Consider the following 23675-nt stretch of genomic DNA (forward strand, 5'->3'; position numbering starts at 1 on the left):
GAATTAGATCCTAGCAGCAGCAACTAAAAATCCTGCAAATAAGACCCAGCACAGCCATATAAATAAATAAATATTAAAAAGAAAAGATTAGGTTTTAAAAGACTAAGGCTTCTGTCTTGGAGATTCTCTTTGGTCACTTACTTCAGGGGACAGCAGCCACCATGTCATAAGGACCCCCTAGACAGCCTACGGAGAGACCCATGTGTTGAGGACAAGGGCCTCTGACCAACTGCCAGCAAATAAGAGTCACATGAGTGAGCTTGGAAGTGGATTCTGCAGCTTTCAGATAATTGCTGTCCCAGCCAATAGCTTGACAGCAACTTCATGACAGACTGGGCCTGAACCGCTCAGCAGAGCTGTTCCTGTACCTGCAACCTTCAGAAAATGTGAGATGATAAAATTTGTTTATTACTTTCACATTTTGGGGTGATTTTTTTTACACAGCAGTAAATTACTAATACATTCTCATAGTTCCATAAGCGTGGAGACCATGGCTATGATGCTCACCACTCTATTGCCAGAGTCTATAGGAAGGCTCAACAAAGATATTTTAGAATTTGTCAATCAAAAAATGGCTCCAGGGACTTTCTTGGTGGTCCAGTGGCTAAGACTCCCTGCTGCCAATGCAGGGGGCCTGGGTTCAATCCCTGGGCACAGAACTAGATCCCGCATGCTTCAATTAAGAGTTCACATGCCACAACTAAGAATTTGCACGCTGCAACTAAGATTCGATGCAGCCAAACAAGCAAACAAATATTTGTTTAAAAACGCTTCTCGAGTACCTCCTCTGGGCTGGCGCTGGACTAGGAAAGGGAGATACAGTGGAGAAGGGGATGCAGTCCTATCCTCAGGGCATCTACATTCCAGTGGGATTTGGTGAATAAGTGAGAAGTGGAGTCTAGAAAGAGGAAACAGTTGGAGCAAGAGTGGGGAAGTTTGGAATGCAAAGACGTGTGGTGAGTTAGAGAGGATTCAGTCATGAGCAAAGGGGCTGGGGCTTCTCTGGCTGTGCATGGGCCTCCGGGAGGTCATGAACTCATTAGCCTTGTGTGTAAAATGACGTGCAGATGTGCCTTTGGAAAACAGAGGGATTCTACATGACAGTAAAGTCTCAAAAGGAAGGGAAAGGATAATTGTTGTTGTTCAGTTGCTAATTCATGTCCAACTCTTTGTGACCCCATGGACTGCAGGACCCCAGGCTTCTCTGTCCTTCACTATTTCCTGGAGATTGTTCAAATTCATGTCCATTGAGTCAGTGATGCCATCCAACCATCTCATCCTCTGCCACCCTCTTCTTCTTTCACCTTCACTCTTTCCCAGCATCAGGGTCTTTTCCAATGAGTCGGTTCTTCACATTCGGTGGCCAAAGTATCGGAGCTTCAGCACCAGTCCTTCCAATGAATATTCAGTGTTGGTTTCCTTTAGGATTGACTGTTTTGGTTTCCTTGCTGTCCTAGGGACTCTCAAGAATCTTTTCCAACACCACAGTTTGAAAGCATCGATTCTTTGGTGCTCAGCCTCCATTATGGTCCAACTCTCACATTCTTTCATGACTTCTGGAAAAACCGTAGCTTTGACTATATGGACCTTTGCTGGCAAAGTAATGTCTCTGTTTTTGAATATGCTGCCCAAATATGTCATAGCTTTCCTTCCAAGGAGCAAGTGTCTTTTAATTTCATGGCTGCAATCACCATCTGCAATGATTTTGGAACCCCCCCCCGCCCAGAATAAAATCTGCCACAGCTTCCACTTTTTCCCCTTCTATTTGCTGTGAAGTGATGTGACCAGATCCCATGATCTTAGTTTTTTAAGAATAATAAAGGCTATTAGGCCTAGATGAATGCTATAGGTGAGTGCTGTGGACTGAAAGTTTGTGTTCCACATCCTCCCCTCCTCACATTCATAAGATGAAACCCTCACCCCCAAGGTGATGGCATTTGAAGATGGGGCCCTAGGGAGGTGATCAGATCACAGGGTGGATCCCTCATAATTGAGATCAGTGCCCTTGTAAAAATGTAAGAGATAGCTTGCTTCCTCTTTGCTCTCTGCCATGTGAGGACCCAATAAGAAGGTTGTTGCTATTGTTCAGTCACTCAGTTGTATCCCATTCTTTGTGATCCCATGGACTGCAGCAGGCCAGGCTTCCCTGTCCTTCTCTATCTCCCAGAGTTGGTTCAAACCCATGTCCATTGATTCAGTGATGCTATCTAACTATCTCCTCTTCTGTTGTCCCCTTCTCCTCCTGTCTTCAATCTTTCCCAGCATCAGGGTCTTTTTCATTGGGTCAGCTTTTCACATCAGGTGGCCAAAGTATTGGAGCTTCAACTTCAGTCCTTCTAATGAATATTCAGGGTTGATTTCCTTTAGGATTGACTCATTTGATCTCCTCACAGTCCAAGGGGCTCTCAAGAGTCTTCTTTAGCACAATTTGAAAGCATCAGTTCTTCAGCATTCAGCCTTCTTTATGGCCAATGAGTAGGTGTGTCTTAAGTCACTTCAGTCATGCCTGACTCTTTGCAACTCCATGGACTATAACCCACCAGGCTCCTCTGTCCACGGGATTTTCCAGGCAAGAATACTGGAGTGGGTTGCCATTTCCTTCTCCTAATGAGAAGGTGCCCATCCACAAATTAGCAGACTCCAGATCTGCCGGCATCTTGATCTTGGACTTCCCAGCCTCCAGAACTGTGAGAACTAAATGTCTTTTGTTTAAACCGCCCAGTCTATGCTCATTGGTTCTATCAGCCCAGACTAAGGCAGGGAGGCAGGTGGTGATCTTTCAGTACAGCCAGTTTCTATTCTTGTTGTGGGCAGGAAGGCAGAATGGGGAGAAAGTTGGACTTTGGGTTTAATTATGTGCTCTGACATCCACCATCTGCAGACTCTGGACAAGCTACCATCGGAAGCCTCAGATTCTGCACCTGTACACTGAGTCCTAAAGCAATGGCTTCATTTTCTCATGAAAATGAAAGAGGACATGGATGTCAAGCTCTGAGCCCAGAGCCTGCTGCCCAACAAAGGCCCACTGACAGCTGTTAAGATCCTTAATGGGGTGAAAGAGATTTGAGTTCTGATGTCTTTTTTCTCAGGGCTTCCCTGGTGGCTCAGTGGTAAAGACTCTGCCTGGAATGCAGGAGCCCCAGGTTTGATCCCTGGGTTGGGAAGATCCCCTGGAGAAGGAAATGGCAACCCACTCCAGGATTCTTGCTTAGGAAATCCCATGGACAGAGGAGCCTGGGAGTCTATAGTCCATGGGATCACAAAGAGTCAGACACAACTGAGCAACTGAGCACGCATGCCTTTTATCTCAGTATTTTTAAATGAAAAAATTTCAAATATAACCAAACATTGTAAAGACTTTGCAATGAACACAAACACACCCACCACCCAGGTCCTACCATTAAACTTTCGCTGTATCTGCTTTATCATAGAGCTATCTGCCACTGTCTAGCAGACAGCGGTGTTGCCTGACTGATGTTCTCAGACTGTAATTAAAAATCTTTACTAGTTAAGAATCCTTAATTCTTCAAAGCTCAATGGAACTCTGGCACTGAGGAATTCAAACAAGTCCCTTGCTCTTTTTCCTTTTTAAACAAAAGCACATGGTGAAATTTATCAGTATCAATGAACATTTGTACCTGCTCTAATCCTTTAGGTATTGAATGGTTTTCCTTTCTCCTGGGTTCGATTTCATGACAATAAATGGTACACAGGGCACACTGCTATACTTAAAATGGATAACCAACAGGGACCTGTTGTGTAGCACAGGGAACTGTGCTCAGTGTTATGTGGCAGCCTGGATGGAAGGGGAGTTTGGGGGAGAATGGATACATGTATATGTATGGCTGAGTCCCTTCCCTGTTCACCTGAAACTATCATAGTATTCTCGCCTGGAGAATCCCATGGACAGAGGAGCCTGGCGGACTACAGTCCATGGGGTCACAAAGAATCGGACATGACTGAGCATGCACAAACATCACAGCATTGTTCATCAGCTATACTACAACACAAGATAAAAAGTTTAAAATAAATAAATGGTACCTGGGCACACAATGATCGCATTGGTGGTTTGAGCTGAATTTCTGACACTCAGCAAACTCACCCCAAAGTAGACAACTGGCTTTTGAGCCCTTGAGGAGCCCAAGTTGAGAGGAGATCTGTGAGGTGTGTGGGACAGAGAGGCAGAGAAGTTTCTGATTCCTAGCTCTCCAGGATCTGGTGTTATCATCAGACAAACCCGTCATACACTGAAAGGGCATCACAATTATCAGCCCTGTTGGGGGGATGTTGCTGAACTGTCTACACAACATCAACAAGCTTGTTTTCTTAAATCATAATGAGAGACTCTCCACAGGGGAGCTAGTTCATAAAGATGCTCCCTATGACACTGCTCCCTACGCACAAACCAGCCAGACGGGAAACTGTGACCCGCAGGGCAGAGGCTGCCACTAATTAGACATGACATCAGCATTTAGACTCTGCTGGCCAGTGATGTTGGGAACAGTAAATTAAGCTAATAAAGCTTTCTTTTCATCTGCACCAGGAGCCGTGGCAACTCTGTAGGTAAGCGGGGTTGGCTCAGAAACTCCCGCTGGATATCTTTGGGGGGTGGTATGATTTTATTGGGCTTCCCTGGTGTCTCAGGGGTAAAGATTCCTCCTGCAATGCAGGAGACTCAGGTTTGATCCATGAGTTTGGAAGATTCCCTGGAGGAGGGCATGGCAACCCACTCCAGTATTTTTGCCTGAAGAATCCCATGGACAGAGGAGCCTGGCGGGCTACAGTCCATAAGGTTGCAAAGAGTCAGACACAACTGAGGCTACTTAGCATGAATGCATGTGACTTTATTGCTAGAATTTGTTGGGAGGGAGAAAAATACTTAACTAAGTTGTATTAATTAAATGGATAAACTTGGTTGCATGCGTCAGAGGAGACATAGTTTTACAATGGGAGTTGCTTTCCAGGCTATAACTCCAAGAGGAACAGGACTTCCATGTCAGAGGACAAGCTGGGGTCCTACTTGGTGACATGTCCCCCGCTGTGCAGCTGAGGGGGGAATCTGCGTTGTTTACACCCCTTCTACCACAGGGGGCTGGAGACTTGTCCCCTGCCAGACCCTAGGAGGACCACTTTGAGTCTTGGTTCAGTGTGGAGGTCATGGGTTCTGGAACCACAGAGCTGGATTTTGATTCCCAGCCCTGCCATTTATAAGCTGTGTGATCTTAGAAATTTCCCCCATGCCTCTGAGTCTCCATTTCCTTATTGGTAAAATAGAGATAATAAAAGTACTTACCTTGGACTTCTCTGGTGGTTCAGTGGGTGAGAGTCCATCCGCCAATGCAGGGGACACGGGTTCAATCCCTGGTTCAGGGAGATTTCACATGGTGTGGAGCAAGTAACCCCATGCGCTGCAACTACCGAGCCCATTTGCTGCAACTACTGAAGTCCATTCACCTACAGCCTGTGCACAGCAACGGAGAGTAGCCTCCATTCACCACAACTAGAGAAAGCTCAAGCGCAAAAATGAAGATCCAGTGCAGCCAAAAATACATAAATAAGTAAATAAAAATGTTTAAAAACATCAGTTTATCAGTCAACTTCTAAAAAAAAGCACTTACCTTAGAAGGGTTGTTTGAGCATTCAGTGAGTTCAGGCTCATGGAGTAATTGATCAGAAGAGTGACAGGTCATTCTGCTGACCTCCTCGGCCTCTTTTTCCTTTCGAGCCCGAATTGTAAAAATGCCAACCGCGTGCATGTGTGTGCTGTCACTTCAGCTGTGTCCGGCCCTTTGCGACCCCAGGGACTGTAGCCCTCCAGGCTTCTTTGTCCATGGGATTCTCCAGGCAAGAATACCGGAGTGGGTTGCCATGCCCTCCTCCAGGGGCTCTTCCCGACCCAGGGTTCAAACTCAAGTCTCTTCAAGCCTGCCTTCCCTCTGCCCTGACCTCCTCTGCTGCAGCCCCTCTCACGTCTGTTACAACAATGACCAACGACGTTATCCTGGGAAGTCAGGAATACAGTGGAGAAGGCAATGGCACCCCACTCCAGTACTCTTGCCTGGAGAATCCCAGGGACGGGGGAGCCTGGTAGGCTGCAGTCCATGGGGTCGACACGACTGAGCAACTTCACTTTCACTTTTCACTTTCATGCACTGGAGAAGGAAATGGCACCCCGCTCCAGTGTTCTTGCCTGGAGAATCCCAGGGACGGGGGAGCCTGGTGGGCTGCCGTCTATGGGGTCGCACAGAGTCGGACACGACTGAAGCGACTTAGCAGCAGTAGCCGCAGCAGCAGGAATACAGATATATTTTATGAGGAACCGACCTAGGAGGCTCAACACAGGAGGGGCTGGGGGCAGTGTGGGCCTTCATGATACACTACTGGGCTTTATGTGGGGGTGGGGTGGGGAGTCCAACTGTGATGTTTGATGATTCGCATCCTTATCCTCTACACCTGCATATTCTGCATCTAATATGCTAACACATTAAAGAATAAGCTCATTTCAACTTTACAGGGAAGGTACTATACTGTACTCATTTTAAAGATCAAGAAACAAAGTCCCGTCAGGAGGACCTTACCTGCCCAAGGCCACAGAGTTACTGAGTGAGTCGCAGAGCTAGGAGTCAAGCCCAAATGGGCTGACTCTGTCCCATCAACATGTTTTCCTTCTGGGCCTGGAAAGACACACTGGAGGGAGGGAGATGGGCTGGGAGGCTGCAGCAATGGTTCAGTGACCTGGACGGAAGCTGCAGCTACATGGATGCCACTTGCTGAGTGCCCACTGTGTGCCTGGCACAAGGTTAAGTGCCAAACATGCACTGCTTAGCTTAATCCTCTCCAAGATACCCTTGTCATCCTACAGATAGGGACGTGAAAGTCTGCAGGGGCTAAAAACATGCAATGTTGGGCAACCACTAGTGACCAGATGATATCTGGGTCCAGAGTCTGCATTGGGAGCTGTCACTACTGTGGCCCTGGGGGTCACTGCGGTGTTGGGGGTCATGAGAGATTGGACACGGGACACTGGGATGGTTTCTGATTCTCGGCAGATGGTAGGGAGTTGTTGGCACTTGTCAAGGCAGGGAACAACAGAAGGGGAAGTGGTTTGACAAGGGAATTGAGTTCTAGAGATGTCGTGCTTGAGTCCTCTCCAGGCCACTGCTATGGGTCTGGTTGGCACTTGGGAGGCTGTGAATCATGGGCTTAGAAGGTCATCACATTTTAAAAATGGTTTATGTGGGCACTGTCATCACAAAAGTGACAACTGATGCTTCCTAAGACAGAAAGGGGCAGAGAGGGCTGTCCGGGATGCAGGAAACATCAACGTTTAAATTGTCTCACTGCTCCCCATCAGTGGCCAACAAGAGGCTGTCCTGTCCCCAGGGGCTCATTACCTTTTCTGACAGACACCAGGGAAGTGCAGGCCTACACAGTAAGTACAGGACGATGTCATTGACAAGGCTCTTCAGGAAAATCATGACAGCGAAAATAGGTGGTTTAGGGACACAATGTTCCAGTTTGATAGTTTCCACAAGAAGCAAATCCAGAGAGTCTTTCAAAGACACTGTAAGAGATGAAATGGATGAATTTCTCCATGAAAGCTTGAAAGAACATCTTCAGAGCTCAAAGAGAGACTTTGATAGACCTGGGAGTAAGCCACACCTTGAATGTACCCTCCTTCAGTGTCTTCAACATCCTATAGGGTCTATCTGGGGCAGAGATCCTATGAAAGCCAGATGGTTACCAGTCTATACAGATGGTGGCCTTTGCCTAACAAGACAGAGGTGAACTGAGCATAAATCCAGAGAGTCTAACCCCCTTACAATGAAGCACAAGCAGAGAGCAACTCTGAGAAACGAATTCACAGGACACAGAATATGCCTGTCAATTAACCAACCAACCCCAGGCTCCTCCACTCTTAGCATCACCAACCTCTCCATCCTCCTCCCTCTTATCTCATGGCCAAAGCTGTGCTCCTCTTCAACGTCCCTGGCCCATCAGTTATTTCCTTTCCCACTCCCACATTTTTACCCACCTTGATTGCTGCTGCCTCTGTTAACATGCTCGACCCACACTTTCTCCACTTTACCCTCAGCCTACTCCCTTCCTGAGGTCCCTGGAAAAACTGGTTTTTGCTGATTCCCTTTCTTACTATTCACCCCTTCAGCGATTTATTGCGTGGTGTCCAGTTAGGCGAGCATTCAGAGTCACTAATGGTCCTAAACCCAAGCTCCCTGTATTTCTTTGTGATTGGTGCTGGTTATTGGGTTATATCACTGGTATTTCTGGTTCTGGCCAAACCAGATTCTGGATGCCTGGAGAATGTTTCCCAGTGATTGCCTCTGGGCAGTAAAGACCCACCCCACCAACTCTGTCTTCCTGTTTTTGATCATGGTTCTATGAGGATGTGATGCTCAGAACTGTGCAGCCGTCTTGTCCGTAGGCGTCATGAAGCCCTCAACACAGAAATCTGACACACTGAGCTGCTGGAACATCTCAAAACCACAGACTTCAGGGCTCAGGACTGATGCTGTATGAAAGAAATGTACCCCAGCTTGTAAAGCCACTTCTGATCTGATACTGTTACCATCAGCTAGAAGCATTCCAATGGATGGAGACTGTGCACTTTTACAGATGAAGAAGCTGAGAGGCAGTGAACTGGGCCAGACAACACACAGCCACGGCACAACCTGGGAACCTGGATCCAAAGCTGCGTCTGACTTTGGAGGCACAGCAGTTCTGGAAACAGCGCATCACAGGACAGAATGCCTCCCTGGCAAATGCTGAACACAGACGCTGCTCTCTCCCAAGTGGGAATAAGCCCTTCTTTTCTAAAATTATTTCTAAACAACTTTATTGAGATACAATTTATGTAAAATAAACTGTTAAGCCGCACGTCCTTACAATATTTAATTCAATGAGGTTTGGCAGAGTACACACCTGTGAAACAACCATGCAGGAAGATACAGATCACACTCTTCTCACTCCAAGTCTCCTTGTGCCCCCTTTTCAAGCCATACGTGCCGCCACCCCTATTTCCTAGCAACCACTGACGTGTTTCCTGTCACTATAGATTAGTTTGTATTTTCTAGACTTTTATGCAAATGGAACAGACTTAAATGTATGGAAAAAAATGTGGCTTCTTTCACTCAGCAAGATATCTTTGCGATTCATCTGTGTCATTGCGTGCATCAGTAGTTCTTTTTAATGCTGAGTCGTACCCCGTCATAGGAATATACCACATTTTGCTCATTCATTCAGTTATTGATGGGCATTCAGGCTGTTTCTAGTTTTAGTTATTCTTATAAATAAGGTACTAAGTACAAATTTTGGCGTTTAAGTATGTCTACAACTTTCTTAGGCAAATATTAGGTTGGTGCAAAAGTAACTGTGGTTTTGTGTTGTTGAATTTGCTGCTTGATATTGGAATATATTCTTAAAGAAATGTGGGTTGTGTTGTACATCATTTTAGTGTGGATTTCTCTTTGTGTTTTTTTGGATAATGACATTACTTGCTGTTCATTTTACATTTATTTTAGACTATATAAATGATGTTGGACAAAAAGCAAATTCGAGCGACTTTTATTTGAGTTCAAAATGGGTTGTAAAGCGGCAGAGACAACTCGCAACATCAACAACGCGTTTGGCCCAGAAACTGGTAATGAATGTACAGGGCGGTGGTGGTTCGAGAAGTTTTGCAAAGGAGACGAGAGCCTTGGAGATAAGAAGCAGATTGGTCAGCCATCGGAATTTGACAGTGACCAACCGAGAGCCATCACTGAAGCTGATCCTCTTATAAAATGCACAAGAAGTTACAAAAGAACTCAACGTCAACCATTCTATAGTCGTTAGGCATTTGAAGAAAATTGGAAAGGTGAAAAAGCTCAATTAAGTGGGTGCCTCATGAGCTGACACAAATCAAAAAAAAAGAATCATCATTTTGAAGTGTTGCCCTCTCCTATTCTACGCAACAATAATGAATCATTTTTTGATCGGATTGCAATGTGTGAAAAAAGCAGATTTTATATGACAACCAGCGATGACCATCTCAGTGGCTGGACTGAAAAGAAGCTACAAAGCACTTCTGAGAGCCAAACTTGAACCCAAAGAAGGTCATGGCCACTGTCTGGTGGCCTGCTGCCCTCCTGATCAGCTACAGCTTTCTGAATGCCGGCTAAAGCATTACATAGAAGTACACTCAGCAAATCGATGAGATGCACCAAAAACTGCCTGCAGCCAGCATTGGTCAGCAGAACGGGCCCAATTCTTTCCCATGACAATGCCTGACCGCAGGTCACACAACCCACACTTTAAAAGTTGAATGAATTTGACTACAAAGTTTTGCCTCATCTGCCATATTCACCTGACCTCTCACCAACTGACCACCACTTCTTCAGGCATCTCAACATCTCCCTGTTTGCAGGGAAAAAACACTTTCACAACCAGCAGGAGGCAAAAAGTGCTAAGGTCTGTTGAATCCCAAAGCATGGGTTTTTATGCTACAGGGACAAACAAACTTATTTCTCATTGGCAAAAAATGCATTGATTGTAACGGTTCCTATTTTGATTACTAAAGACATGTTTGAGCCTAGATACAATGTTTAAAATTCGTGGTCTGAAACTTCCATTACTTTTTAATCAGCCTAATACCTAGGAATAAAACTGCTGTGTCATATGGGGGACTTTCATTTTTTAAGAAATTGTACAGGATTGTACAAATCCTAACATTCTTGTACAGGATTTTTGTTTATTCACTACTCACAGAACACTTCTGGTACTTCTGCTCATCAGATATTAGGTTTTTTTTCTTTTCCTCCCCACATGAAACAATTCTGGGAAACACACTGGGTGTACTACAATGTTACTCAGCTCTGACATTATCTACCTAGATATCAGGTCAGATTCCAAAGGTTAAGGTTCAGTGCCACAAGCCTGCCTCACTGCACTTGAGATGCAAGTCCAGGTCCTTCTGGGCTTCCGACTGATCAGCTCTAAAGTGGAGGTTCCCACAATGCCCTTGTCGGGTTAAACGAAATTTGCCACAGGGCTCGTAGAACTCAGGGAAACATTTCACCTACTACACCACTGGCTTATTATAAAAGGATATAACTCAAGAACAGCCAGATGAAGAGGGGCAGAGAGCTTCTGTGCTCTCTCAGGTGGGTCACCTCCAGCACCGTCACCTGTCCTTTGGGTTTTCATGGAAACTCTGCTACCTGGCACCATTGCTTAAAACATCGCTTGTGGTGGCTGATGGTGGTTTAGTCGCTAAGTCATGTTCCCCTGGAACATGGGGAACATAGGTCCCCTCTTTGCGACCCCATGGACTGTAGCGCACCGGGCTCCTCTGTCGGTAGGATTTCCCAGGCAAGAATACTAGAGTGCGGTGCCATTTCCTTCTCCAGGGGCTCTTCCTGATCCAGGGATTAAACCCAGGTCTCTAGCATTGCAGGCAGAGTCTTTGCTGTCTGAGCCTCAGGAAGCCCCAAAACATCACTTGCTGGTGATTAATTCAGTCTCCAGCCTCCTGGCCCTCCCCTGAGGATGGGGGATGGGCCTGAAAGTCCCCACCTTCTAATCTGGTTCCCTGGGCAACCAGTTCCAATCTATTGATTTCTAAAAGTTGCCTCATTAGACAGTTCAGTCCAGTCACTCAGTCGTGTCCAACTCTTTGAGACCCCAAGGACTGCAGCATGCCAGGCTTCCCTGTCCATCACCAACTCCCAGAGCTTGTTCAAACTCATGTCCATTGAGTTGGTGATGCCATCCAACCATCTCATCCTCTGTCATCCCTTTCTTCTCCTGCCTTCAATCTTTCCCAGCATCAGGGTCTTTTCAAATGAATCAGTTCTTCACATAAGTTGGCCAAAGATTTGGTGCTTCAGCATCAGTCCTTCCAATGACTATTTAGGATTGATTTCCTTTAGGATTGACTCATTTGATCTCCTTGCAGTCCAATGGACTCTCAAGAGTCTTCTCCAACACCACAGTTTAAAAGCATCAATTCTTCAGCACTCAGCTTTCTTTATAGTCCAACTCTCACATCCATACATGACTACTGGAAAAACCATAGCTTTGACCAGATGGATCTTTTTTGGCAAAGTAATATCTCTGCTTTTTAATATGCTGTCTAGGTTGGTCACAGGTTTTCTTCCAAGGAGCAAGCGTTTTTCATGGCTGCAGTCACCATCATCAATGATTTTGGAGCTCAAGAAAATAAAGTCTGTCACCGTTTCCATTGTTTCCCCACCTATTTGCCAAGAACTGATAGGACTAGATGCCATGATCTTCCTTTTTTGAATGTTGAGTTTTAAGCCAACTTTTTCACTCTCCTCTTTCACTTTCATCAAGGAATCCTTAACTCTCAGCATTTAAGGAATTCCAAGGGTTTTAGGAACTTTGCTTGGGACAGGGATGAAGACCAAAAATATATTTCTTATTATGAATCACAGTATCACAGGAATTGTACCAAAGTCTCACTAACATTTGGTATTGTCAACCTTTTACCCTTTTAGCAATTTTACTTAGTGACAGATAGCACTGCACTGTAGTTTTAATTTGTACTTCCATGTGAGCGTTTTTCATGTGTTTGTTAGCCTTTCATATATTTTAAGTGTCTGTTCAAATATTTCATCCATCTTTTTTAGTAACCTTTTAAAAATTGAGTTGCAATGGTTCCTTACATATTCTGGATACAGCTATGCTGCAAATATATCATTCCAGTATGTAGCTTGCCTTCTGATTTCTTAGTGATGTCTTTTGAACAGCAGAATCTTTTCAAAGTTCAATTTGGTGATATTTTGTATTTGCTGAGAGTTTGGAATTTGTAAACTTCTTTTACCAAATATGGGAATTTGCTGGCTTTAGAGTCTTCAGATATATTTTTGCTCCATGAGTCCCCTTTTGGGGACTCATATTACTTACTAGCCCCTGATACTGGGAAAGACTGAGGGCAGAAGGAGAAGAGGGCATCAGAGGATAAAATGGTGGATGCATCACCAATGCAATGGACATGAACTTGGGCAAACTTCGGGAGATGGTGAGGGACAGAGAGGCCTGGCATGCTGCAGTGCAAGGGGTTGCAAAGAGTTGGACACGACTGGGTAAACGAACAATAACATTACCTGTATGGGGGCTTTCCTGGTGGCTCAGACGATAAAGAATCTGCTATATTTGCTTCCCTGGTGGCACAGAGGTAAAGAATCTGCCTGCCAATGTAGGAGACACAGGTTCAATCCTTGGGTTGGGAAGATCCCCTGGAGAAGGAAATGGCAACCCACTCTAGTATTCTCGTCTGGAAAGATTCCATGGACACAAGAGCCTGGCAGGCTATTGGACATGACTGAGCACACACACACTTTACCTGTATATTAGACCTTTTGACATTGTCCCACAGGCCCCTGAGGCTTTTTTTCCAAACTTTTTTTTTCTTTTCTTTTATTCAATATTTATTTATTTACTTAGCTGTGCTGGGTCTTAGTTGCGGTATGAAGGATCTAGTTTCCTGCACAGGGATAGAACCTGGTCCCTCTGCATTGGAAGCATGGCGTCTTATCGACTGGACCATGAAGCAAGTTCCGTCTTTAAGCTGGGTGATTTCTATTCACCTGTCTCATGTTCATCCATTCCATTCTGATATTAAGCCCATTCAGGAAATTTTAAAATTTCAGATATTGTTTTTTGATTCAGAAATTTCCATTTGATAATTTTTATACATTTTATTTCTTAGATGAGCTATCCTTTATATCAATTCATTATAAGCATATTTTTCACTTCTTTGAGCATTGTCTTCACAGCTGCTTTATTGCCCCAATGTGATAATCCCAACATTTGGGATATCTTGGGATTGACTGCCTTTTCCTTTGAGAGTGACTCACATTTTCTTGTTGTTTTTGTTTGCTTTTTGTTTTCTTGTACATCACGTGATTTGGACTGCATCCTGGGAATCGTGCATGTTAAACTGTGGAGACTTGAGATTCTGTTATATTCCTCTGAAGAATGTTGAGGCTTTTGCTCTAGCAGGTGGTTAACTTGATTAGACTCAAATGGTAAGTTCTTCATTGCTTGCCCTCAGCAGCAGTTCAAATAGCAGTTCAATTCTTTAAGCTTCTGCTGCTCAGTCTGTACAGTTCATGCATTCTTAGAGTTAAGCCAGAGATTTGTATGAAGTTCACTTAGAAAATCAGGAGATGACCATCCCCAGCTGCCTGGGATTCTTCACTCTCCAGTGACCTGGGCTTCCTCCCTGGCATCTCCGGTCAGATAGATGGTAGGTTTGGGAGAAACCTTTATCCATCTCAGCTGACTGCTCTACAACTGTGGTTAACCCTCAGGGCAAAGTGAAGGGGGGAGGGAAAGTTCTGAGCTCCCTGCTTCTGTTCACTCTCCAAATGACCAAGAAGGTTTTTAAATTCATAGGTATCTGCAGAAGGACTGGTCTGTGGGAACTAAACCACTCAGCTCTGAGTAAAGCTCATTCCTTTTTCTATTTCTTCAGTGTGCACCAGTCTGAACTTAAAAAAAAAAAAAAAAAAGAATTTCTCTTCACCCCTTCTGTGACTTCCATCTGTCTTTTCTTGTGCTGAAACAAAGATGTTCCCTAAAGGTCTATTTTAAGGTTGTGACCTTAAGGCTCTTCCAGGACTGCTAAATTTTCTCAGGAATCTGATTCATTCACGTAACCTTTCTGGGAAGCACTTCCATGATGCATTTTTCACTTCTTTTGAGGCCCTCACTTGGATTTCCAGCCCTCTCTTTTCCCATATATGCTTTGGTCTGGAATCAGTCCCTTTTCTGGGCTCACCCGTACAGTATTTGTTCAGTAAGCAGGACTTAGAATTACTAAGTCAGGGACATTTCTCTTTTTACTCCCAATTTCTTCACTTTGAGTGGAGAACCAAAGATAACACTGATGTTGTTATTCACTGGCCTGTTGTTGACAATACCTAACTTTAAGGACAATCCCAAAAGAACTACCACAAGGCTTGGGAATATGGCCTCTTCTCCTTCCTTCCTTCCCTGTGTTGAGTGTTAATGTATTACGTGAATACATTACAATATTGATGTCACCATCAGTATTGCTGGACATCTTATTCCACATTCATTGCTGAGTCCTTATTGAGCAGCTGCTCTGTCCCAGGCAGGGCTCTAAGCATTGGGAAGAGTGGCCAATGAGACGGACAAAGTCCTTCCTTGCGTTCTGGGTGTGGGTGGGTGGTACAGATCATGGAAAAACAAGCAAAGTTCTTAGTGATATGCTATGAAGAAAATAAATGAGCGGGGGAGGCGATGCCTGTGGCGGATAAGGAGCATAACGACAGACAGGTGGGGAAAGAAGGCCATTCTGAGGATTTCTGAGCTGAAGCCCCAAAGGACAGGAAGCCAGTTCCCATCAGAGAAGACAGCAAGTACGCAGGGCAGTGGGGCTGTCAGCAAGAGCAAGGGGGCGGAGCCGAGAGGTGGGGTGGGGCAGAGTGGGCGGGGCCTGGGAAGTCACAGGAAGGAGTCTGAACTTCATTCTAAAAGAGATGCAAAGTCCCTTTAAGGAAGAAAATTACTTTTTGAAGACAAATATCAGAACAGAAATATAAAAGGTAATTTCTGAATATTTACATTTAATGGAATTTATTTACAGAGTTTTTTTTTTAACTTCTATAGTTCCTTTGGGTTTTATCTGAAGAAAAAAGCCAATCTGAATATATATATATATTTGTGTGTGTGTGTGTGTGTAGTCACTAATGAAAATCCATTGACGGAAAAAGAGAATTTAGTCACTAAAATGTTTTCTAGAAAGATGCTAGAGGTCATTTATTAATCCAAGAAAAAAATCCCTCATTTTGTGTGTATAAAAATATACCCAAAGAGCTCTCCAATGGTATAGACAGTATTTTATGAAGTTACAAAAAAAAAAATCAATATTACCTGTCAAGTACTATCTCTTGCATGTGCAACCAAAACCGCCAAGGTTATCTGAACAAGAAATCCCTGGCGTCTATTACAGAGAGCTTTTACTAGAACTTGCTTTGACAATTTATTCCTAAGTCTTTTTTCCCCTTAGCTCAATACAGTATTGCCTCTTAATTTCACAACTGCAAAAGGCTGTTTTAGACACTACTTGGGGAATAAGTACTAAGGGTTCAAGTAAATGCAAATGATGTTTTTGCTACCTTTTCTCAAAAGATTTCACATTAGAGAACAGACTGTAATATTAAATTGTATTCTGTATATATAGATTTATAACTCAGTATCTTTTGCTGGTTCAGTTCAGTCACTCAGTCATGTCCAACTCTTTGCGACCCCATGAATCACAACACGCCAGGCCTCCCTGTCCATCACCAACTCCCAGAGTTTACCCAAACTCATGTCTATCAAGTCAGTGATGCCATCCAGCCATCTCATCCTCGGGCGTCCCCTTCTCCTCTTGCCCCCAATCCCTCCCAGCATCAGGGTCTTTTCAAATGAGTCAACTCTTTGCATGAGGTGGCCAAAGTACTGGAGTTTCAGCCTCACATCAGTCCTTCCAATGAACACCCAGGACTGATCTCCTTTAGGATGGACTGGTTGGATCTCCTTGCAGTCCTAGGGACTCTCCAGTGTCTTCTCCAACACCACAATTCAAACGCATCAATTCTTTGGTGCTCAGCTTTCTTCACAGTCCAACTCTCACAACCATACATGACTACTGGAAAACCATAGCCTTGACTAGATGGACCTTAGTCGGCAAAGTAATGTCTCTGCTTTTGAATATGCTGTCTAGGTTGGTCATCACTTTCCTTCCAAGGAGTAAGCGTCTTTTAATTTCATGGCTGAAATCATTATCTGCAGTGATTTTGGAGCCCCCTAAAATAAAGCCTGACACTGTTTCCCCATCTATTTCCCATGAAGTGCTGGGACCAAATGCCATGATCTTCATTTTCTGAATGTTGAGCTTTAAGACAACTTTTTCACTCTCCTCTTTCACTTTCATAGAGAGGCGTCCTAGTTCCTCTTGGGGACTTCCCAGGTGGCTCAGGGGTAAAGAATCTATATGCCAGAGACGTGGGTTTGATTCCTGGATCAGGAAGATTCCCTGGACTAGGAAATGGCAATCCACTCCAGTATTCTTGCCTGGAAAATCCCGTGAACAGAGGTGCCCGGTGGACTGCAGTCCATGGGGTCACAAAGAGTCAGACACAACTGAGTGACTGAGCACGCACACAAGATAAATGGTCCTAGTTTTGTTTGTTTTTTATAGTGCTATGAACATTGTCGTTGTTCACTCACTCAGTCGTGTCCAACTCTTTGCGACCCCATGGACTGCAGCATGCCAGGCTTCCCTGTCCTTCACCATGTATCCTTTAAAAACTTTTTTATTGGAGTATAGTTGATTTACAATGTTGTGTTAGTTCCTGCCATACAGTAAAGTGAATCAGTTACATGTATACATATGTCCACTCTTTTTTAGATTCTTTTCCTAGTTATTCATCTCAATTGACATGAATTTGACCAAACTCTGGGCGACAGTGAAGGACAGGGGATCCTGGCGTGCTGCAGCCCATAGGGGTCTTAAAGAGTCAGACACGACTTAGCAACTGAATCACAACAACAAGTTATTCAGGCTTAAAACTTGAGTCTATTAGGGACTATCTTGGAATACTGAAAATCAAGACATTATGAAATGCTCCAGGGAATTCACCACATCCCCCTGTCCCCACTCTTCCCTCCAACTGGAGAGGACACGTGGCTGAAGACTGGAGATGAGCTTATTTATTGTGAAAAGCAAATATGGGTAAGATGGTCATCTCTCCACCTGTGGTCCACAAACCCACTCCTGAGTCTTGACAACCCGATTCTAGATCACTGTAAACACTCTTCTTCCTTTAGCAGTCCCTTATTTCTTTTCCAATTAAAATCATTAATTGAAAAGGTGAGCCCTGAGAGAGCAGCTGGTTCCCTACCCCCTGGGGCAGGAACCTGAACAAGGAAGGAAGCATCACCCACTGAAGCATCTACTGGTGTGGCCAGGGCTATGTCCTGTGGCCCATTATGGTTCAGTTCAGCTTTTCAGTTTCCTCCAGTGAAAATTCTCTGCCTGGAACAACCTGTTCCTTGGACAGGCTTTCGCCACCCTGAACCTGGTGTCAGAGAAGGGGCTTCTGGGCCCTGCTCAGGCTTTGCAAACCTTGGGATGAAGTCCCAGAGCCTCTGACTAACACTGAGTGCCAAATATTGACTACTGCCAAATGCAGGTATAAACCTCTCACTTGTGAAGAATGTTTTCCAGGAAAGAGGATAGTGTTGGGGAACATAGGCTCAGCAGCTGGACTGCTTACACTTCAATCCTGACTTGCCCACTGTGACCTTGGCCAAGTGGTCCCACTACTCTAAGCCAAAGGACTTAAAACAGTACTTAGCACATAATCAACAGTCAAAACCATGGCATTTATGATCATGGTATGTTTTATTATTTATCATGGCATAAGGCACTTTTAAAGAAATATATCTCTTTTTAAAAGGAAAAGGAATCGTAGGTGAACACACTGGTAATTATCAACAATCAGACTGATAACACTTTCCTAACTCCTTTCTGAACCTAACACCACTGGAAAATAATGCTGTTTGGCATACATACTGAGGAAACCAGAATTGAAAGAGACACGTGTACCCTTAATGTTCATCACAGCACTGTTCACAATAGCTAGGACATGGAAGCAACCTAGATGTCCATCAGCAGATGAATGGATAAGAAAGCTCTGGTACATATACACAATGGAGTATTACTCAGCTATTAAAAAGAATGCATTTGAATCAGTTCTAATAAGGTGGATGAAACTGGAGCCTATTATACAGAGTGAAGCAAGTCAGAAAGAAAAACACCAATACAGTATATTAATGCATATATATGGAATTTAGAAAGATGGTAATGATGACCCTGTATGCGAGACAGCAAAAGACACAGATGTAGAGAACAGACTTTTGGACTCTGCGGAAGAAAGCGAGGGTGGGATGATTTAAGAGAATAGCACTGAAACTTGTATATTATCATATGTGAAATAGATCACCATTCCAGGTTCGATGCATGAGGCAGGGTGCTCAGGGCTGGTGCAGTGGGATGACCCTGAGGGATGGGATGGGGAGAGAGGCAGGAGGGAGGGTCAGGATGGGGAACACATGTACACCCATGGCTGATTCATGTGAATGTATGGCAAAAACCACCACAATATTGTTAAGTAATTAGCCTCCAATTAAAATTAAAACAAAACAAACAAACAAAAAAACAAAGTAAAAAAAATTCAAAATAATTAAAAAAAAATGGAGAGGATTTCATGGGATTCCCTCTAAGTATATTCTTGCTGTGTATTGAGTCAATTACCTTCCTTATTAGGTTTCCGGAAAAGGAGATCTAGAAGTTTCATTTCCATTACTTTGAATTATTTCCATATCTTTTCCCAAACCCAAGTGCCACAGTCTAGAGTATTTCTTACAGGTGACATGACAAGGCGTCTCCATTAGCCCTTGGTGATGAACTCTCCCCAATGGCCCCCAGAAACCCTGAATCTGCATTGACGATTCCAGTTCACAAGTTACGACATCCCAGGCCTCAGAAATCAAGGCTTACTGGTTAAACCTCTTCCTGAATTCCTCTCCTTGATTTCTTCTAGCCACATCTGTTGCAAAGAAAGATGAACACAAGGCAAGAATGCAGCAGAACTCTTAAATAGGAGCATACTAATTTTCAAAATTTTTAATTTTCTTGCCACATAACAATGAGCTATGGTGTGTCACCGATCTGGAGTATAATTAACTTCTTGTCTTTTGTTCCTTATGAATTTACATATCCAATTATCTTTCTCTTTAATTTCTCATGGTTTTGCTACATTGACTAAAACTTTTCAACATGAAAGTCATTTAATGGACTTTGCAGTTCATTTGTAACCAGATTTTTTGTTGGTTTGTTTTGTTTTGTTTTAGGATGACTGAATGCTACTGTGTAACACTGTGAAGTTTTCCTTCACAGGAAAACAGGCAGGATGGTGATACCCAGGTTCCTGGTCCACCAGGACATCTGCTGAAAAAGATGTGGATGGGCTAACGCAGTGGTCAGGAGCAGCAGAGGAGCAGCGGTGAGGTAGATTAAGCAAAGACAATGTTGATTTTAACTCGTCCATGCTCCTTGATCAAGGCACCAGCGAGCGCATTTAATCAAAGCGAGTGCCAATTTAGACAACGTGGCTGAAACCACTGGTTTTGCCCCAGAGTAATTTACGCTTGGTTTCTGGAGAACTCTGCATGAGCTCCCATGTTTTCTGTGAAAGCAGAGCTAAGGATCTCATAAACAGAGGATGATTCCCATCACAGGAGAACGCGGAGGGAGTTGCTGCAGCAATGAATGAGAGGGAATCAGGTGTGCCGCCCTTGACTGCAGAGATGGGCCTTCAAGGGCTCGGTTCTAGTCTCTGGGATGAGGTTTTCAAATATGGACAATCTATGGCTTCCCAGGTGGTTCTTGCCTGGACAATTCCCTGGACAGGGGAGCGTGGATGCTATGGTGCATAGGATCGCAAAGAGTCAGACGCGACTAAGTGAGCACACACACTTAGGAGCAAAGGTGACTTTTCTAGCTGCCAAGAAGGTAAACTCAACATTTCACCTGTATCAACTTCATCACTGGTCCCAGACTTTAACAGCAAATGTCAGCTACTCAGCGCCTTATTAAGATGAGTCTGCAGCTCTAGTAATGGGACACGGTGATTTGTTTTGTTAGGAAGGAAAAGAGATGACCTTCATTTTGCTTAACATTTTGGGAGTCCTGACCACAGTTTATTATAATCAGATGCAGTTTGCTCAAAGGATCATCAGAGATCACACTTGGATGTCAAGGTGCAACTGAAGTTGACAGGCAGACATTTACCAAAGGCTGCCAGAAAACCATCTAATGAAGAGTAGAGTTGAGAAACACATCATTAGGAGAATGCATTTAATCACCTATGCAGGGATATTCTAACAATATCATTTATTCTTTCATTTCCAGGTTTCTCCCTCCTCTCTTTTGTAAAGGGAGGGCAGTTCCATTTGAGTGTCATATAGGGCAGGACCCAGCTCTCTGATTTAAGCAGAAGGACATAAATTCACAAATCTGCCTGGAATACTTTTTTTTTTTAAATTTCAATAAGGGGTTGTTTGCAGCTACTGTTTCTAACAAAATAACAGTAGAAGTGAAAAGTAAATCAATCATAATCGGCGATTAGTTTTCCTTCAACAGATCCATCAGATCGTCTTCTATTCCCTTCTCATTCAGCTCATCTAGGCTGTAGTATCGGTGGACGATTTTCTCGGCGGTGACCACCACGACTCGGAGCCCGTGGGTATCTTTGCCCAGCTGGCACCCGATGGCGGATGACACCACCATGTCGAGGTTCCGGTAGGTGCCCCCAGCATTCCTGTGGTAGTGGCCTGAAAACACAGCCTTGATACCTGCAGGGGAGGGAGAGAGCGTTAGGGCGCCAAGGATTTCCACTGAGATAACCGGGGGGGCTCCAAGGGTTTCTTCTGTGAACAGCAGCACATTATTAGTTATAAATACATGATATTATTCAGCATTATATAATAAATATGAAGGTGGCATATGTGACATCTAGAATCTTTCCAAGGATAACTCAGTACACAATACATTCTTCACCTGTTTGTCACGATTCGCACAGGAAGTACTAGGGAACCAGAAGTAGTATGTATATGTGCTTAGCCACATTCGACTCTTTATGACCCCATGGACTGTAGCCCGCCAGGCCCCTCTGTCCATGCAATTTTCCAGCAAGGATACTGGAGTGGATTGCCATTTCCTACTCCAGGGGATCTTCCCGACTCAGGAATTGAACCTGTGTCTTTTGTGTCTCCTGCACTGGCAGGCGGATTCTTTGCCACTGAGCCACCAGGAAAGCCCCAAGGAACACGGAAAGAGAGGGTGATAAGGTGAATGACTTTGAGAGAGATGAAGGAAACCTTCTGAGGCCTACATAAACAGCCACAGGAGGCGGAAGGCGCATGTCCATGAAAAATAACGTTTATGGAGTTCTAATCAAGACAGCACAGCAAGGTCAACATTTAATGTACCGCTTCCTCTCCAAACTAAGAGCCGCGATGGATAAAATACAAAAAAAGAAACCAAAGGACAGACGTAGCCTTCAAAACCAAAATAAACAGTTCTAGTGACCAGAAAAAAAGCAGAAAGACAGAGTAGTGAGTGGGAGCTGAGCTCTTATAATCGAGACTGAAAGCACTTTCTCTGAGATAAGGAAATAAAGGTTGGCTCCTGGCGGAAACAGGGAAGCCTCAATACCTCCATTTATGGAAGGAGATTGAAGGAAACCTGTGCTGCCCTGGGCCAGGGCAGTGCTGAGCTGGTGTGGTTAACAAGTGCTCCAAAAAAAAAAAAAAAAAAAGAGGCTTGACCTGTAGAGTCAGACATGACTTAGCGGCTGAACAACAACAAAATATATAGCGGAACTACGTGTAACTTTGTCCTGCATTTTCCATGTCTCTTGTTAATATGTTATCACACTTTCATAATTTTAGAAATAAGAAAAAATAGGCCAAAAAAAAAAAAAAGGAAATAAAATTATGTCTTCCTTCCACCACCACACACACACAAAAGAAACTGGTAAATGTTTGTTGAGTATTACCTTTGCTCCTTAATATAATTTATTTAATGATGAGTTCATATAATTAAATTGTAGTAATGGCTTTTACCAACCAACTCATATAGCTCCTTAATATTTAATCACTGGTTTTCCTGTACTGGTAGGAGATGTCTCCAGCCCAGCACTGGGTGAAGGTTGACTGCAACCTGTGGACCTAAGGAGGGAAGATAGACACAGGCTCAGGTCAAGGAACCAAAACGTGTTTCCCCAGGATGACTGTGGGACCAGGACCTTAAAGCACTATTACAAAGCCTGGTCCCAGATGGATACTTTTGGGGTGGAAGTAACCAAAACCAGTGGACAGAGAGAAGTTAGTCAAGAGAAAAGTTAGGGGGAAAACAGAACTTCAAAATACTTCTTACTCAAATTGAACCTGAAATAAAAAATCCTCCCAGCCATGAAAATCTCATGCTAAGTAATGAACTCTTCAATCAGGGACATGAATTCACGTCATGGGAAATCAATGACATCAACAGTCTGGAAAATATTTAAAATAAATATTTGGCTCTCAAATATTCTCAATAAAGGACTAATATCTGTAAAAAAAGAACAAGATGTTATGCAACAAAACAGGCATGAAGTGAATAAGAATAGTTGGTAATGAAAATTTAGAAATGGTGAGCATACAAGTTAAAGTTTTAAAACAAAAGTCTCAATAACTTGGATAAGTTGTAGACTAGACACTAATCAGACAGGGCATCAGTGAGTGAAAAGGAAGAACTGAGGAGCTGAATCAGAAAACAACAGAGACCCAGACTCAAGCAATACGAACGAGCAATTCAAAGGACCCAAAGGATGGGTTAAGAGCATCGGTGAAAGCGTAAGAGGGAAGGGGACCGAAGAAAGGGGGCAATAAGAGCAAGAACAGCTTGAAGAAATAATAGCTGGGGATTTTCCAGAAAGGAGGAACATATGCGTTTTCAAAAAAACAGGACTAAGTAGGATACATAAAAATCAATGCATACCGACATATGTCATGGTAAAATTACGGAGCATCAA

General features: G+C 43.8%; 1 protein-coding gene across 2 annotated transcripts in view; it reads right to left on the reverse strand.

Moving 5' to 3' along the window:
* Positions 1 to 18420: 18420 nt before the first annotated feature.
* Positions 18421 to 23675, reverse strand: part of CPPED1 (calcineurin like phosphoesterase domain containing 1) — a 131741-nt gene continuing 126486 nt past the window's right edge. For both annotated transcript variants that reach the window (XM_004020780.5, XM_042240670.1), the window contains exon 4: positions 18421 to 21453. In XM_004020780.5, coding sequence (XP_004020829.1) covers positions 21224 to 21453 — 230 coding nt within the window. In that variant the 3' untranslated portion in view covers positions 18421 to 21223. The remainder of the gene's footprint in view (positions 21454 to 23675) is intronic.

This window comes from Ovis aries, chromosome 24, assembly GCF_016772045.2.
Source record: "Ovis aries strain OAR_USU_Benz2616 breed Rambouillet chromosome 24, ARS-UI_Ramb_v3.0, whole genome shotgun sequence".
Classification (NCBI taxonomy): Eukaryota; Metazoa; Chordata; class Mammalia; order Artiodactyla; family Bovidae; genus Ovis; species Ovis aries.